Source organism: Rhinichthys klamathensis, unplaced genomic scaffold, assembly GCF_029890125.1.
Source record: "Rhinichthys klamathensis goyatoka isolate OS25496 unplaced genomic scaffold, OSU_Roscu_1.1 h1tg000177l_1, whole genome shotgun sequence".
Taxonomy (NCBI): Eukaryota; Metazoa; Chordata; class Actinopteri; order Cypriniformes; family Leuciscidae; genus Rhinichthys; species Rhinichthys klamathensis.
In genome coordinates, this window is record NW_026606706.1 from 972,156 (window position 1) to 989,902 (window position 17,747).

Here is a 17,747-nt window from a genome sequence, read left to right on the forward strand (position 1 = left end):
CGAGATTGAATGAAGGTGCATTATTTCACACTAACTTTAAAGGGATATATTCAAAATTTCTGTTATCATTTACTCTCCCTAAAGCTGTTCCAAACCTGTATGAATTACTTCTGCTAAACACAAAAGAAGATATTTTGAAGAATATGGGCAACCAAACAGTTAATGGGCCCCCGTTGACTTCCATAGAATGGGAAAAAAAATAATACTATGGAAGTCAATGACCCATCAACTGTTTGGTTACTGACATTCTTCAAAAATATCTTCTTTTATGTTCAGCAGAAGAAAGAAATGCATTCAGGTTTGGAACAACTTGAGGGTGTGTAAATTATTTTTTGGGAGAACTATCCCTTTAAGTTTAATGGTTTCTAAAATGTTATGGGCACCCTTTTCTGTCCAGACACATGCAGGACAAACATGACTCCTTATTTGAAGACTTAAAATGTTTTTTTTTTTTTTACTTTCTTGGTCCTTTGATCCATCAGTGTCTTTTTTAATGATGATTCTAGCATCAATGACCCTCCTTAGCATCTTCATCCTCTTTTCAGCAATGAAGAGCTGCTGAAGTCTGCATTTATTCATCTATAGGAAATTTGTAATGTAGACAGAGTGAGAAATTGCTTTGACTTGAATTTAAATGGTTGTATCTCTGAATGACGCATGAAGCTTGTTATAGAAATGTAAATTTCAAAATACATTAAGTCAATTTCAAGGATACTTAATTTTTCTCAAGGCAAGACGGTGAATTACTGAAATACACAAAGTGCATTGGTTTCGAATACTTTAGGTTTACAGTGCCATCAAAAAACATTTGGCACTTAAGTCTCACCTGTCAAAAATGTATGAATGTAGCCTATTAGATAAGACATCCAACAAAGTAGCAATTGCAAACAAATGATGCCAGACTGCAAACATTTTTAATTAACTGATGTTAGGGTGATTTTAGTGAGCATGTAACACTAAATGTTGTCAGCGTTAAGAATTTCAAGATATAAAAGCTGATTTAACAAAAATAAATCAATAAATCAGATTTCATTATATAGGAAATGTAATGTGAGCAGCATTTGATAGCTGTGCTATAGCTTCATGAGTGTCTGCTGCATTGGCACGATGTGGGCTCATGCCTGACTGCACATGCTCCATAGGCTCAATGCTCTAGAATGACATCATGTCTTTCTGTGTCATCCTATCACTATTCACTGACAGTCCTGTGTGGCTTATCCTGCTAGTGTCCACTATATCAACACACAAACCCTTCTAGGGAACAATTACTAGGGTCTAAATTGCAGAGAATACCATGAAGTCACTGAACTATTGCATAGCATTAACTATTACATTTAGATTTTTTTATTTACTATTATTTACTGTTTTACGCATTACTATTATTAATATTTCTGTATTGATATAATTCTAGTTCCACCTTTTATTGTTTCCCTTTTATTGTTTCCCTATAACAGATATGATGTGCAACCTACTATATCAATGGCAGGTTTATGATTAATGGTGAGGTGGCAACATGTTATAGGACAAAAGTTAAAATTTTGATGACACATTTGGCATCATAATTTTATTAAATGATGACAAATGTAAAGTGTTTGTGCACTATGTTTGTTTTCAATATAGCCTTTAGCACACACACATAAACACACACACACACACACACATATATATATATATATAAGAACAACATAAGTGACACAGGCTTCAGTCTTCCATTAAGCAGTTAGTTAATTGTGCTCTTCTCTTTATCTTGATGTTTGGTCCTTATGTACACAACAACCAGTCAAATGTTTATGAGAGATACTGTGCAGTATGGGGAAATGAATTGTGTATCTTGGAATAAACTCTCCGTCTATGTAGCATAAAACATTGCCCATTGACTGTCAGTCATGTTGTTTTCCCTCTGAAACTTGTAGCACAAACTGTTTCCCCTGACAACAATAATTCAACAGTTTAGATAAGTGCTAAACAATCCCAAACTTTAAATAAACCATTCCTAAGTATAGGATTTTGCCAACTGTTTCATGTGCTCTCTTGATCAGGACTGCCACAGTAAGAGAAACAGTCAAAACATATAAACCCGAAAACGCCAAAATAACTCAGACTATACACATTTCCCGACTTTTAAACATTGGTGCTTTGCGTACTGTTTAAAATCTTGGTGTGAACCAACACTGACAAGAATGTGTCTGGCCAATGATTCAGCTGCGCAGGAAGTTTTTTAACAGGGTATTGTTGAAGTTTATCCATGTGTGTATGTGTGTTTGAGCTTCCTGGCCGATATCATAAATATGCCATTGCGCTGCACTGTTGCCCCGTTATCACAAAACCATTAAACCTTATACCTCCAACACCCAGCTTTCCTGCATGTGTGTGCCCAAATGCTTTATTATCACCATTTCCTAAGGCTGTCTGTTTGTGAAATATCTCTGTTGTCATAAGGTCTTTTGGCTTAAAGTGCAGCAACATTTTGTTGAAGATTTGTGTGTGGATAATTTACTGTGTATCCCACTCATACAGTGAAACACAAACACTGTAATACCAAAATGCTGCTCCGCCTAACATGAGCAACCATGTCATGAAGTTTGTGGCACAGTTTCCCAGTTCTCATTGCTGTACATGATCATAAAACAGATCTAATTTTTCACTTTCTCTGTTTTCTGCCAGCATTCAAAAACTGTTTTTAAAGAAAATTGGTCACCAAGGCTGCATTTATTTGGTCAAAAATACAGTGTAAAATTTTTATTTTTTTTAAGTAATATTGTGAAATATTATTACAATTTAAAATAATTTAGATTTCAATATTTTTTTTAAAGTTTTAAAATGTGTTCCTGTGATTGCAAAGCTGAATCTTTCAGCAGCTATTAGTAACGATGCTAATGTTTTTACTGGCACTTTCTTTTAAAAAATACTGTATGCATTTTATATTATTTAAAGTAAACAGAACAGGAAGTTTGACCACAGATTTTTCTGTTTTCAGTTTTCATCATCTGATACATCCCTACAGCATTTATATCATGATGAAGTTGGCCATTGCTGTGGACCTCATGCCCCAGTTTTATTTTATTTATTTTTTAGCGTGTGCTCTTGGTTTGGGCCTGTGGATGGTGTCCTGTCCCTCTGGCCCCTCTGGCTGCGGGTCTGTTGATCCTATTGTCTTCTGCATCAACACTCGTGGTCTGGTGCATAAAGGGCATCTAGTTAGCAGCTTAAACTCTACGGCAGGCATGAAAAGCAGCCATCATAGCCCATTCGCTCACATCTGCTCAGTGGTGCGACAAGGACGAGGACTGAGTTTGGGTGACTGGGGGACAGGAGTTCAATTCGCCCCGCAGGGCACCAGGAGCAACAGACAGAACTGGACTGCATTGAATCCACCACTGCAAAGGTGACCGTGTTTGAGCAAAGTTCACATTGGCTCTCCTTTTCATGCAAAAGCTTATATGTATAGTTTTTGTCTTTTAAAATTGTTTTCTTTTATGTCTAAGATGTGCAGATGGCTTAGATTGTTGAATGTGAACCCATTGGTGATGTGTTTTGGCAATGGCATATCTGAGTCTTACAGTTGTTTCCTGGTCCTGTTTGTAAATGGTCAGTTCAGTCTAGTTTTGTTTAAAAAGAAGGTTTACAGATTAGTGAGAAGGTACACTTGGAAAGTATTTTTTGTGATATCACTAACTATATTTTGAAAATGCTGTATAAAAAACAACAAGTGTGTATTATGTATTTATTATGTATGTGTCAGGCTTATTATGCATCACTGGATAATGTAAAAGACACTTGTATTGCACTTTATTTTAACAGTAGGCTATGTGCACTCATGTGTACTTACCTAAGAGAGTACTGGGTGATATAAGGTTAGTAGATGGGTTAAGATTAGGTTAAGGGGTAGGTTCAGGGTTACTTAGTAATTACCCAGTTATTCCAATTACTATAATAAGTACATAGCATGTAAATAAAGTGCTACCGACACTTGTGTCATCTTGTTTCTCCCTAATTCCTTTTTGTCTTTCTTGTACACAGCTAATATACAATCATGGGAGACTGGAGCTTCTTGGGTAATATTTTGGAGGAAGTAAACGAGCACTCCACTGTGATTGGCCGTGTTTGGCTCACGGTGCTGTTCATTTTCCGCATCTTAATTCTGGGCACGGCTGCCGAGTTTGTCTGGGGAGACGAGCAGTCTGATTACATATGTAACACTAAGCAGCCAGGTTGTGAGAACGTGTGTTACGATGAGGCCTTTCCGATCTCTCACATCCGTCTATGGGTGTTACAGATCATTTTTGTATCCACACCTTCGCTTGTATACGTCGGCCATGCTGTCCATTACATTCATATGGAGGAGAAGCGCAAGGAGCGTGAAGAAGCTGAGGTTAGCCACCAACAGGAAATAGGTGAGGAGCGTCTTCCCCTAGCGACGGATCAGGGAAGTGTTCGCACCACCAAGGAGACCAGTACGAAGAGTAGCAAAAAGTTCAGACTCGAGGGAACCTTGCTTTGCACCTATATATGCCATATCATCTTCAAAGCTCTGTTTGAAGTAGGTTTTGTAGTCGGACAATACTTCCTCTACGGGTTCCGCATCCTGCCACTGTACCAGTGCAGTCGTTGGCCGTGCCCCAACACGGTGGACTGCTACGTCTCCCGGCCCACCGAAAAGACTATCTTCATCATTTTCATGCTGGCAGTTGCTTGTGTTTCATTGTTCCTCAACTTTGTGGAGATCAGCCACCTTGGCTTGAAGAAGATCCGCTTTGTGTTTCATCGACCAGCTCCTGCACAGTTGGAACCTCTTGGACCACCGGAGAGAAGCTTACCGTTTCTCTTAAACACCCCTGTCCAAAAACGCAAAGGCTATAGGCACCTTGAAGAGGAGAAGATAGACGAGGTTGCACACATATATCCACTAGCTGAGGTCGGTATGGAAGAGGGACAGTTCTTCTCACCTCAACTGGAGAAGGAGCAGAAAAGGAGTCAGGAGGCAGTTGTGCCAACAGCTCCACCTGTAGAGGAGACAATCATTTGTGATGAGACTCAACCCTCCTTCATTCAGGTCACAGAGACACTATCAAAGCTCCCAGAGGAGCTACTTCGGGAAGGAGATGAGGTAGACAGCTTAAAGACTCAGGCAGCTTTACCAGAAGTACTGGAGGAGCGATCAGAGGGAGAAAGTGTGGAGGAAACATATTTAATATCACTTGAGGAGAGTCTGGATATAGATCTAAGAGAACTGGCCAGTAGAGAGGCAACTGAGGAAAAGTCAGTGAAAAAGAGTTTGGTAGATGCTGAGCCAACACAAGAGGAAAACTTTTCAGGAGCTGAAGAGAATGAAATCTCACAGGAAATTAGGGGAAAGGAGGATAACACCTATAAGGACAAGGGGTTAAGAGAAGAAGAGGGTTTACCTGATGTGGTAGAGGAAGGGACAGAAATTGGGGTGTTTGATGAAGAGAGAGAACTTTGTGAGATTGAGCCTTTTGTAAATGAGGACATTTTGGAGGAGGTAAAAACTTTAGATGATGAGAAGATTGCTGGAGATTTGGGGGAACAAAAGTCTGAGGCTTTAGGGGAGGTTGTAGGGTCAAATGTATCTGGCATAGAGCCCATTGGGGATGAAGTGGATTTGGGAAAGGACAAAGCTCAGGGGGATGTAGAAGATACAGAAGGGGATGGAGTTCAAAGGGATGAAGTAGACACAGGAGTGGGTGGAACTTTAGAAGATGTAAATAATATAGGAAAGGGTGGTGCTCTAGAGGATTTAGTGGATGCAGGAAGAAGTTGTGGTCTAGAAGATGTAAGGATGGGTAAGGATGAAGTTTTAGAAAATCTAAATGAGAATAGACCTATTGAGACTGCATTCAATACAGGTGAGGAAGTTCTAGATAAAGCTCTAGGACTTTCAGTTGACTCTGTACAGGTGAAAACTTTGGGGAAGGATGGGGTATCATTAGAGATAGAGGATCCAGAGGAGTTGAAAGGCTCTAGGGAGTGGGATGAGAAAGAAGAAGACTCTGTGGAAACTGGAGGCCCTGAGAAGGAGTGTTCTGAAAAATCAAAAGCCTTGGAGGCCATAGAGGAGGTGATGGATGTTCCACTTGTAGCTCTGGAACTAGAGACAACAGAGGAAACAAGATCATTAAGTCGTCTTAGCAAAGGGAGCAGCAGAGCCAGGTCAGATGATCTAACTATATGACTGACCAAACAGAAACTTAATCAAATTCTTTGATTCCAAATTTCTCTAGTGCCACATTATCAGGTGGACCAGCATACTGCATGTTTTCTAGATCAGGAGTTTTCAAAATCTGATCCCAAATGATGCTCCCCTTTATACTGAAGTATAAAGGCAGCTATGTATTTTCATGCATAAGAATTTGTAATAATTGAGAAAAATATCATTTCCCAAAATTAAGCCCCATAGCACCCCTCTGTGGTACCCTAGGTGTCCCAGATCCGAGTTAATCTTAAAAGCAATGCAAAAGAAACTGAAAAAAAAAAATCATATGAATAGCTTATACGGTAAAAATATAAACATTAGCCACTTTCTAAAAAGTAGCTAATTTCTCGCTGTGAAAAGTGTTAAAGACATATTTTCCTAACACAATTTTAATTCTTTTTTTTTTTAAATGTCAAACATTTATGTTTTGAAGCTAGAAAGGTCAAAGAATACAAGCAAAAACAAACAACAACAAAAAAATAGTCTTGATTTTAGCATTTTTTTTTCATAGCATTTATTACAAATCCACAGGGATAGTCACAGGGAGTAAATAATCTCACATTCTCAATTTATGCCTCATCTGTCGGTTGTGTTTAATAGTTATGTTTATCTATACATTTGCCATTCATTGTTACATGCTGATCCTGGGCCATAGAAATAATTGTGTTATTGTTTATAAATCCACCAATTTGTGTATAACATTCACATCCTTTTTTGAGTTGTTCTGAATTGCTACTACCAAATTGCTACTACCAATGGTGTTCAAGTCCATTAAAAAAGAGTTTTAAAAAAATGATAGTTCCCAAATTTAGATCCATATTTAGATGGACTGTATCATTTAAAAACGATTTATAACAATAATTTTATGCTGTGTGCAATACCTCTCACCAGATACAATGATCATTTACTGGTTTATATGTCAAGATTTTATCTGATAATAAAGATACAATGAGTGATGACTAAAGAGCCTTGTGTTTGTCTGTTGTGCAGGATAAAGATTTTCACCTAACCTGAGACATAATTTCTTTTAAAATGTAGAAAGACTAAATTATATCTGCAGAAAAGGTATGAAAGTGCACTTCACAGGACAACACTGAGAAACGAACCTTTTATGACCTCTAGTGGCCAAATATATTATAACTCAAGGTTTTACTAACGTCTTAAATTTCAAATCAATTTTAATAAAATTTGTATTTTTATTTATTTAATTAAAACCTTCTGATAATACACTGAAAATAATTAACAACCACAGTCCCAAAAAGAGAAACTGAAAGTACCTCATCATACACAACTAGGCCAATCTGGGAAGATTAAAAAAAACCCACATACATGAAGTAAACAAATGTGTCAAAATATTTTCATTTATTAATATATCATGTGATTTTGCATTGACAATTAACTTTTTCACTATCAAAAGACTTTTTCTGACCTATTTGATTTACTCTAGTCTAATTTGCCAACATACTAGCTGTAAACTGTTAAGACTTCTCATCAGTGCCTGACCTATAACGTTACTGTGGGTTTAGAGCTGTTGCATTGCAACACATGAATACATTGGTGGCTTACAAGTACAGAGTGCCACTGAATGCCTGTGATCATTATAGTTGCTATTTACAAGAAACCATATAAAAGAATTCATAATGAAATTGAAAGTGCAGGAACAGTCAAAATTCACATTTGGCTCTCCTTAGTAAAATGGTCATTGGGTCATTGGAATTGGTTTTGAAATAATTGAAGAAATAAGTGCTGTCACTTTTTGCCAGAATGTCTTGATCACCTCACATTCCCAGATACAATGGAAGAATGTACCCTTATGTTTTTGCCATTTAAAACAGATATCTGGGATTTCTTAAACCTATTTAACTTTTCAGGGGTGACATCTGTACGCATTACCCAGTTATATTGGATCAGCTTAAATCTAGTGTTAATTGACAGATTCTGGGCTTTAACACATATCTGGCTCCATTCTGAATCTGGAAGGTCATATTGGAAATCTATACCCCAAGCAATTCTCTTGGACTCAGATGATTCCTTAGAACTGTTTACAAAATTCCAATAAAACAGTGAAATTTGGGGAATGTCCTGTGTTGTCTCTCTTGTCTCATTCCATTAGCTACACAGCAGCTATAATAGTTCTTCCAAGCAGGCTGTAAAGGTTACTATTGTTTGTGATGGTTCTTGGCTCACTCAGGCTCCCATTCCTTGAGAGCTGTCATTCAGTTTGATCACAAAGGTGGTACATTAATGCTAAAGTGAGAATTTCATCATTAAGTCTTTTAGAATATGCAGTTTAAATTCCAGTGGTACACATGAACCTAAAATGGAGAGACGGAGAATTAGAAGTAGTTAGAAATTAGAAAAATAAAGTAATGGGAGACATGTTTTGGAATTTTACAGGAATGTAATGTCATACAGAAAGTGATTATCTCTTTCCCTTTTCTTATAAATGCACAACTTACCATATGTGCTTACTGCTTACAAAAAACACCACCCACACATTCTAAGGTGAATATTACACATATGTAAATACAAAATCCCCACCTGTTTCCATCAATGCTGATCTATGTTGAAGCCTCCGTTTCAAAATGGAATCCTAAAGTCATGAAACCAAGAGTTATTTACATAGATCATCTATGCCACCATCTGCAATTCCAGATGGTTTAGGGTCAGTTCTATATTTAAACTTAAATTGGTTTTCAAACGGCAGTCAAATCTAATAGGAAGGACCCTAAGATCTAGACACCCAATAAAAGCAGTTGCTTTTGAGTTGCTTTTAAGATATATTTTAAATGGAAGAGTGAAACAAGGCTTATAAACAATTTCACACATGTGGATGATTATAATGGTGGAGTAACATATAAACAAGAAAACAAACAAAAGAGAAACATGATCTCAACATGATACCTTTTCCTTGAGTAGTGTCTTCATGATAAAGTCCATGATAGGAAGCATGCTGATCAGCTGCCCTTTCTTCCACAGTCTGTAAAGATTCAACAGCTCTACTCTAGCACATCCTTCTCGACACACTGAGGACTAAACAAAAACAAGAGAAAATTAACAAGGCAGATAAATCCATATTCATATGTATGGGCTTAAAATGACAGTATGATCAAGTAATAAAGCTTTTTTTATCATGACTAACCTTTGGAAGTGACTTCAAAATATAAATAAACCAGTAAAAATCTTTATGAGCTTCTGTCAGTTTCTGAACTTTATCTTCTCTGGTGTTTAGACCTTCCAGACTCCTTTTGAATCTCTCAACATTGAATATCTGATGAAATACAAATATTTAAACATTAACTACCTTTTAACAATCTTTTTGTTGTATCTGCAATACTTGCAATTTGCATTATGCATGTCTTATATCCCTACAGCAGACACTGAATGTTTTCTCATGGTTCTGATAGCTTTCTGTATAGGCCATCTTTATACTGTTGACGCAAGTACACGAAACACCACACTACTTTTTTATGGAGTTCACCAGCAGCAGTAGACTGACATCAACATGACCATACCTATAAATATCATAAACTATAAGCTGTTACCAACAGTATAATGAACCAAAGGGACTAGCCTAGTTATTGAAACACCCTAACTGATTATCTGGTTTCCTTTTCATTCTCCTTTACTTCATGGAAATAAATGTGCAAATAAAAGCACATATCCACATTTTGCAGCTGATTAACAAATGCAAATCATCAATTCAAATACATTCCAAATGATATGGAAATATAGTGTAGGTTTGAAGTGTGGGTGTTTCTTCCATGAAATACATATATTGGAATGGAATGCAATATTTCACCATGGAGTTCTGAGTTCTTTAGAAGCTAATCTTTGTGGGAGTCATGCAAGATTCAACAGACTAGCATTTCCTGATAAAGTAACAGGCCCATCAGCGTTTTATTTCCTGATAAAAAAACAATTCTCGCATTTGGCACTTTAGAAAAGGCGTTAAACTTGGACCCTGTGTGTAGTTACAAACACAGATATATTGAGATATTGAGATATTTTACCTTGCCTAGGTGGCTTCTGTATTTTCCACGCAAACACTTCAGATCCTCAGACCATCTGACAATGAAAACTTCACACTCCTCCAAACTCAAGTCATCCACCACATTGTAAGCTTGGGACTTTCCAAAAACCTATAATAGAAAATGAAATAGCAAAACTTACTCACTCAGCGTCTAGACAAAAGAATGATGATGTAGATGATCTCTCAATGGATCATTATTAAGCTGTGTCTCATTTCAAAGGCGCATTTGTCGGCCGCATATGTCATCAAATGAGGATGTCTTATTTCACAAAAGTAGCCTAACCATTATAAAATTGACCATTATTCCTTGTGAAGTGTAAATTGTTATGATTTCATTATGACTTTAGAATGTAATGGTTACTTTACTGAAATGAGGCATCATCATTGACTTAAGCAGCCTTTGAAATGAGACAAAGGGATTGAGGCATGTCAAGAGATCATCTGATTGGATAAAATGTCTAAAACAAACGTACCAACAGTAACAATTAGTAATGTACCTTTGTTGTGACTCTATCTAACTGTGTTGCCAGGTCTGTTATAATGTGTTTAAAAGTCTCCATGGTGATGCTTTGTTTCTGTGTGGATACAAAGACGTAGACAAAAAATATTAAGTGACAGGCTTGTCCATGTATGAATTGTCCTTCAAAACAAAGCAGTCATGGTAGAGATTGGTTTTCTAGGCTATTTTAAAGGGATACTTTAAAATTCTGTCATCGTTTACTCACCCTCAAGTTGTTGCACAGCTGTATGAGTTTCTTTCTTCTGCTGAACACAAAGGAAGATATTTTGAAGAACGATTGGAACCAAACAGTTGTGGGGCACCATTGACTTCCATAGTATTTTTTTTTCTACTATGGAAGTCAATGGTGCCAAACAACTGTTTGGTTCCAATCGTTCTTCAAAATATCTTCCTTTGTGTTCAGCAGAAGAAAGAAACTCATACAGGTTTGCAACAACTTGAGGGTGAGTAAATGATAACAGAATTTAAATTTTTTGGTGAAGTATCCCTTTAACAAATTAATCGGAGTATATTTGAATATAAAATTTTACCTTTGATCCTATTCCTAATGTAAGCATTAAGATCCTCTTGTAAAAAATAAGTTGAAGCCTAAGAAGCTTTATATAAATATGCCCAGATGTGCAGTGTTGGTTTTATATTGTTTCATGATGAAAACTTACCAGTGTAGAGGACAATTGTGGTTTTGTGAACGGTTCAGACATACAATCATATTCCACCTCAACCTTCGAAGGAATATTAGTATCCCACATTACATCTTGTCCTTTAAAAGAGCACACACATTATTATAGCACGTAAATTTTGATCTATGGATATGAAACTAAAACAAACTGAACGACAATCCGGCTTTAACTTTAAATGAATACACACATCTCTATCACTCAGGATCATCACATAGCTTAATTTTTTTTTTTATCTGTAAGTTTTAATTATATATATATGCTTTATTGATTTACCTTTTCTACGCGATTCCTGCAGATTTTGAATGAGCATTGATAAAATCCTCATAGTTTTTAGGATTGTACTCCTCGTAGGCAAACACTTCGGAACATAGCTAGGCTAACTGAATCGGTAGCATCGCCGTGCTTTTAAAAGGCTCGGTGACATTTTTTTCAAAATCCCCTCTGTTAGCAGCACTGAGTAGGCAATAAAAAAGACTTCCTTCCTTACTGTCACGTGATTTTGCAGATTTGCAGATTGGGCGGGCATACGATCGTTGTCTCTTCTGTACTGTCCCGGCAGTCATCACCATCAATTTGATAAATATTGACGTTTTGGAGGCAAATACAAAGGGAATGGATAGTACCGGGATTCTGTTGGACTCTACACATAAATGATATGACAGAACTTGTAAAAAAAAATATTGAGAGTGGGAAGAGATTTGGTAGTAGGTAGACATTTAGGCTATAGGCCTAGCCTATATATATATATAGGCCTATATATAGGCTATAGCCTATATATATATATATATATATATATATATATATATATATAACAAGGGTAAATGGCAAAAGTCTAATTGGAGGAAGAGGTCAATGGCAATTCAAGTTTGAATTAGGTTGGTGTGAAAGTAGAGGGAGATAAAGGCAATTAAAGAAAAATTAGTTGCATTTATTACTGCCTTCAATTTGTTTCTCTTTGCCACGCTGTTCACATAGGCTACTTTCTTTTTTAAATATATACACATATATATCTTTTGTCTGAAACCTAAAATAAACATGTGGTTAAAAACACTGAATAGTTGTGATATATGACAAGCGCTGAGCGCGTCCGTCTTTGAGTGTACACTCATTTAAAGTGTACCTATTCACACTATTTTTTCCCCGGCCTTAATTTGAGACCGGCCTTTATTTGTCCGCGTTGACCACGCCCCCGGCCACTATCAGAGGCCCGGCGTTTATTTGAATACCGGTCTTTATTTGAGGAATTACGGTATACTAATTAATAATTACTGATTATTGGATTACTGAGTCAGTGAGTTCTCTAGAACCAGATAAGAGATCTTTACAGAACACATTCATGATTGGTAGGGTAGACTGGGTACAGTTGAGACACTTTTTGCGTTTTGATTTTTCACACAAAAATAGATGCTGAAAAGACGTGAATTTCCACATGATATGCCACATGACATTTCATGAGCTTGTAGACTAAGATATTATCAATCAATATTACTCATAAGTAGTTTATATTTTCCACAATTAGCTCATAAAAATAAGGTGCTTTTTGTCTCAACTTTGTCTCAACTGTACCCATATGTGGTACAGTTGAGACAGTACCATGGTACAGTTGAGACACCCATTTTTAATGATGTAAAGGTAACTAATCGTTCATTGAAAATATAATAAATAAAGACAAATAAAAAAAATAACAATTGGGCAACATGTTTGTTTATTCATCCATTCAAATTCATTAATGTTATTTAAATTAGCACTGGTTAAATTTTATAAAACAGAAACAATATATTTTATATATTCATTAATAATACACAGTTTAATTATCACAAATACCAAATTTTTATTTCATTTGCAGCTTATGCTGGCTAATTATGACATTTAACCTGTTATCATAACACTGAACAACTAAACAGTGTGTTTCCTAATAGAACTCTATCGCGGGTACAGTTAAGACAGTGTGTCTCAACTGTACCCTGATGGCCACCTCGCGCATTTCTCTAGATTTTGCAATGACCATGCCTGAAACAATCCCATGAAATATGCCCGTTTTTAGGGCACAGAATAACGTTTGTGATTATACCAGTTACGTTTAACAGTCACAAAAGGATAATAAGCTATTCATTGTGGAGTGTGCATGGTGAAGTGAACGTCTTACCTTAAAAAAAAAACTTTTGCCGATATCTTCGGAGCGGAGATGCGTCCATTGATCAAATTTCCCACGATCAAAGAGGACACTAATACGCATGTGCACAGCAAAAATCACAACTTGTGCTGGCTGCCGCCGCAAGTTATTTAAGGTGTCTCAACTGTACCTATGTCTCAACTGTACCCAGTCTACCCTATTGTAAACTTGATGATTTGCAAAGATAATGTAGCCTACTGTGTCACCAACGGTTGCAGGAAACACGATGAAGAGGAAGATCAGGTATAAATGTCTTTAATAATCCACTCAGAAGGTAATACAAACCAAGATACACAAACCCAACCCATGCGTAAACGTGACCGGACAAATGAACACTGAAAAGACTGCAACTGAAATACCAAGCAAAGGAGGGAAATAAATGACAAACACCTGTGATTGTTAATTAATAACTAATAAGTGGCAGGAAACTAAAAGGAGAATATGGAAATAAAACCCAGATCAAAATAACTGAATGTTCGTGGCATAACTTCCCCTCCCAGAAGGAGCGACCTCGAGCCTTAGATGAGGGAGGAAGGGAGTGAGGGTGGGGGCTTTGAAGGAGATCGAGGAGCTGGCGAAGGGCTGCTGGGAATGGCTCATAAGTACGCAGAGCAGGAATGGTGATGGTTGACCGAGGTGAAGCCGTTGGGACGAGGGGGCCTGGTGGACCTGCAAGGCCGAGGATCTCAGGTGGCGCCGAGGGTAGGAGGAGCCAAGGCGCCGCCGATAGGTCGAGGCGAAGCGAAGGGAGCTCTGTAGAGGTCGGAGAGGAGGCTGACTCAGAGTAATAATACATAACACTATGTGTTTCCTACTACATTGGAATGCCTGGAGCTTAATAGCTAATGGGCAAGAATTTGGAATTTGGAAACAGCTCCTTGGAATTTAAGATCAATGGATATGTAGGAAAGATAGGGAAAATGGCAGAGGTGGAGGATGTGCTGCATGTAAGAAAAGTATTACGTATATAAAAGAGTATATAAAATAAAAAACAGTAATGCAGAATAAATAATGCGAATGAATGAAATCAGAATTATACATTTTTATAATCCATGTAAATAAATACTATTTAATACTAAAGTAATACTATTGTAGTGTCTGGACGAAATCACGATTCATGTCAAACTTTTTCAGAAAGCTTTTAACCTATTAGTCTCATTCATGTAAATTTACAGGCCTAGCGCCAATGAGTCTGCATCAAATTTGCCCCATTGTCACTTTAGTGGTATGGCAGAGGTTAAACAGAAACACCTCCAAACTCCGTCAAGGATGATGGCTCATCACTATCTTACATCTTACTTCTTACGCCTTAATTCTTGGTCTTGTCTTAGTCTTGTCTTGCCTTACGTTTTCGTCTTGTGCTCATTCATTTTTATAGCCTTAGCCTTAGCTATTTTTATAGACTTAGCCTGAATTTCCAGCAAATTTGCTTTCATGACCAGAACAGAAGAATAAACTTCCTTGAGAGTTGACAAGAAGATCGTACTGTCGGTTCGGTGGATGAACAGATTATTCGATATGAAATTAATGTAAAAGGTTATTCTGAAAATGTATAGCCTGTCTATATATTCATAATTGATTATAATTCGTTGTAGTTAATTATCCATATATATAGCCTTCTGCAGACAAATACATGCTATGTATGTATCCCCTTTTTGGGCGATTTAAAATATGTAGGTAATAATTGATCATAACCAGTATGATTAATTATTTATTATATTCCTTTTTTGAGCTAATTCGCTACACTATTTTAAAAGAGGTGATGGGTGACGCACAGGGCAAAATTATTATGTGTGGGGATTGTATTGTACATAATGGTTTATGGGGCAGTAGAAACACTGATAATAGCGGGGACATAATAGAAGAATAGAAGAACATCAACTGGTTTGTTTGGATGATGGGGAACCAACAAGAATGGATATAATAAGAGGTAGCACATCATGTTTAGATCTTACAATAATGTCAGCAGCATTAGCTGGTGTACAGCATGAAGATAATATGGGCAGTGATCATTGGCCAGTAATATTTGAAATTCAAAATACAGTACAAAAGTAAAAATATTAATCAATGTGTAAGATGGAAATTTAAACAGGCAAAATGGAAAGAATTACTAAATTTTCCAAAATTAAGTTGACCCAACTGATTTAAATTAAGTTGCCCAACTATATAATTAAACATTAGAATTTAAATTCTTCAAAATTAAGTTGGCCCAACTCAATAATTAATATTTAGAATTTAAATGTTCTAAAATTGAGTTAGCCCAACTCAATTTAAATTTTCCAAAATGAAGTTGGCCCATCTCAATAATTAATATTTAGAATTTAAATTCTCCAAAATTAAGTTGCCCATCTCAATAATTAATATTTAGAATTTAAATTGTCCAAAATTAAGTTGGCCCAACTCAATAATTAATATTTAGAATTAAAAAAAAATACCAAAATTGAGTTAGCCCAACTCAATTTAAATTGTTCAAATTTAAGTTGGCCCAACTAAATAATTAATATTTATAATTAAAATTTTCCAAAATTGAGTTGGCCCAACTCAATAATTAATATTTAGAACTAAAATTTTCCAAAATTGAGTTGGCCCAACTCAATTAAAATTTTCCAAAATTAAGTTGGCCAAACTCAATAATTAATATTTAGAACTAAAATTTTCAAAAAATTAAGTTGGCCAAACTCAATAATTAATATTTAGAACTAAAATTTTCCAAAATTGAGTTGGCCCAACTCAATAATTAATATTTAGAATTAAAAAATACCAAAATTGAGTTGGCCCAACTCAATTTAAATTGTTCAAAATGTCAAACATCTATGTCTACATAGTCTAACATCAAAATGTTAATGTCTTCTGTAGATTTTGATCTTTATAAGTTGTTATGATAGGCCTGTATTTTTAATGAAAACACAATTAAAAAATACAACAACTTTTTATTACCAAATATACTATTAATAAGACGGGTGACCCAAAATACCCATATTATAAAAAATTAGTGCTGGGCAAGTTAACGCGTTATTATCGCGTTAACGCATTTATTAATTAATGCCGACAAATTTTTTATCGCGCGTTAACGCAGAGGTTTTTTTTTTTTTTTTTTTGAAAGTCCGTTGCTCACTGCCTCTGAATACAAATAGGCCTACAGTCAAACCATGATCACAGGAGGGGTGGGATGTTGGTCAGCCAGCAAATAACCCACCCAAACAAGCAGTGGAGAGGCTTTGGCAGGTTCTCTCAGGTGAACAGAAAGGGAGACAGCGCTCCGCGAGTGAATGACAGGCGCTCTATGGATAGTAACCATGGCACCGGCTTCTGTGCGCAGCTGCGCCTTTTTAACTTAAATTAAAATTATACATAACTTTACCTGATAGGCCTGCGTTTAGTTTAGCGGGGATGCTCTGCCATGTGAATTCCCTCCTGTTGATGTCCTGATAACTATTTAGATTCTGGAAACTCACAAACAGCGAGCCGAGGATCAGTCTCTCTTCCAATGATTTGTGCTGCGCGTCGTGTACAAAAAAGTTAGACAATTCAACTTCGGCAACGCGCGGGCGCGTGCGTGAGGCGAGCATGACTGCAACAGTTTCACAGGAACGCACCCGCTTGTCGCTGCACCTGTGCTCGACCACTTCACCTCACTCTAAGGCTGATTTATACTTCTGCGTCGGACTTACGCCGGAGCCTCTACGCTATAGACAACGCGTTGGTTTTCATTTATATTATATCTGCGTCGTTGTCCGCGTTGACGCGCAATTACACATGAGGGAGAGTGTGAAACCCGGGGAGCGGTTCTAGCTATCACAGCGCTTGCGGTACGCGTAGAATTGACGTTACATTTCTGGAGAGATGCACGTCAGGGTACGCGCGCTACACAGCTACGGCGTGAGTTCGATGCAGAAGTATAAATTGGGCTTTACCTCTGTTTAATGTAATCTTACGTGGGAAACCATGGCATGCCATGACCAAACCTAAGCTGCTATCAGAGAAGTAACGTTGGTCGACTTATATCTGTAGTAGTGATCATGACCCTTTGACTACATAGACTGTTTGCTGCTCCCTGATACAAGATACCTGTTCAGAAAAAAAAAGAAAAGAAAACTGGACTCGTTTTAACAAGCTAGATAAAAGGT

At 36.8% G+C, this 17,747-nt stretch overlaps 2 protein-coding genes across 3 annotated transcripts; one reads left to right on the top strand and one right to left on the bottom strand.

The window, feature by feature from the left end:
* Positions 1-2,991: 2,991 nt before the first annotated feature.
* Positions 2,992-6,669, top strand: gja8a (gap junction protein alpha 8 paralog a). Its single transcript, XM_056260667.1, has 2 exons — positions 2,992-3,385; positions 4,021-6,669. Exon 2 carries the CDS (start codon positions 4,034-4,036, stop codon positions 6,191-6,193), a length of 2,160 nt encoding a protein of 719 aa, XP_056116642.1. The 5' UTR covers positions 2,992-3,385; positions 4,021-4,033; the 3' UTR covers positions 6,194-6,669.
* A 1,706-nt stretch (positions 6,670-8,375) lies between these two features.
* On the bottom strand, positions 8,376-11,775 carry zgc:113314 (uncharacterized protein LOC619272 homolog). 2 transcript variants are annotated; one of them, XM_056260668.1, is made up of 8 exons: positions 11,721-11,775; positions 11,427-11,527; positions 10,745-10,822; positions 10,228-10,356; positions 9,357-9,485; positions 9,119-9,247; positions 8,756-8,807; positions 8,376-8,529 (listed from the first exon to the last, which is right to left on the bottom strand). In XM_056260668.1, exons 1-8 carry the CDS (start codon positions 11,770-11,772, stop codon positions 8,462-8,464), a joined length of 738 nt encoding a protein of 245 aa, XP_056116643.1. In that variant the 5' UTR covers positions 11,773-11,775; the 3' UTR covers positions 8,376-8,461. The 2 variants fall into 2 exon arrangements, with proteins under 2 accessions (XP_056116643.1, XP_056116644.1); XM_056260669.1 differs by lacking the exon at positions 9,357-9,485.
* Between the last annotated feature and the right edge of the window lie 5,972 nt (positions 11,776-17,747).

Coding starts and splice junctions, on each gene's coding strand:
- gja8a (XM_056260667.1), top strand. CDS start 4,034: ATGGGAGACTGGAGCTTCTTGGGTAATATTTTGGAGGAAGTAAACGAG.
- zgc:113314 (XM_056260668.1), bottom strand. CDS start 11,772: ATGAGGATTTTATCAATGCTCATTCAAAATCTGCAGGAATCGCGTAGA. Junction 10,823..11,426: donor CACAATTGTCCTCTACACTG/GTAAGTTTTCAT, acceptor GTATCCACACAG/AAACAAAGCATCACCATGGA. Junction 8,808..9,118: donor AGACACTACTCAAGGAAAAG/GTATCATGTTGA, acceptor TCATGACTTTAG/GATTCCATTTTGAAACGGAG.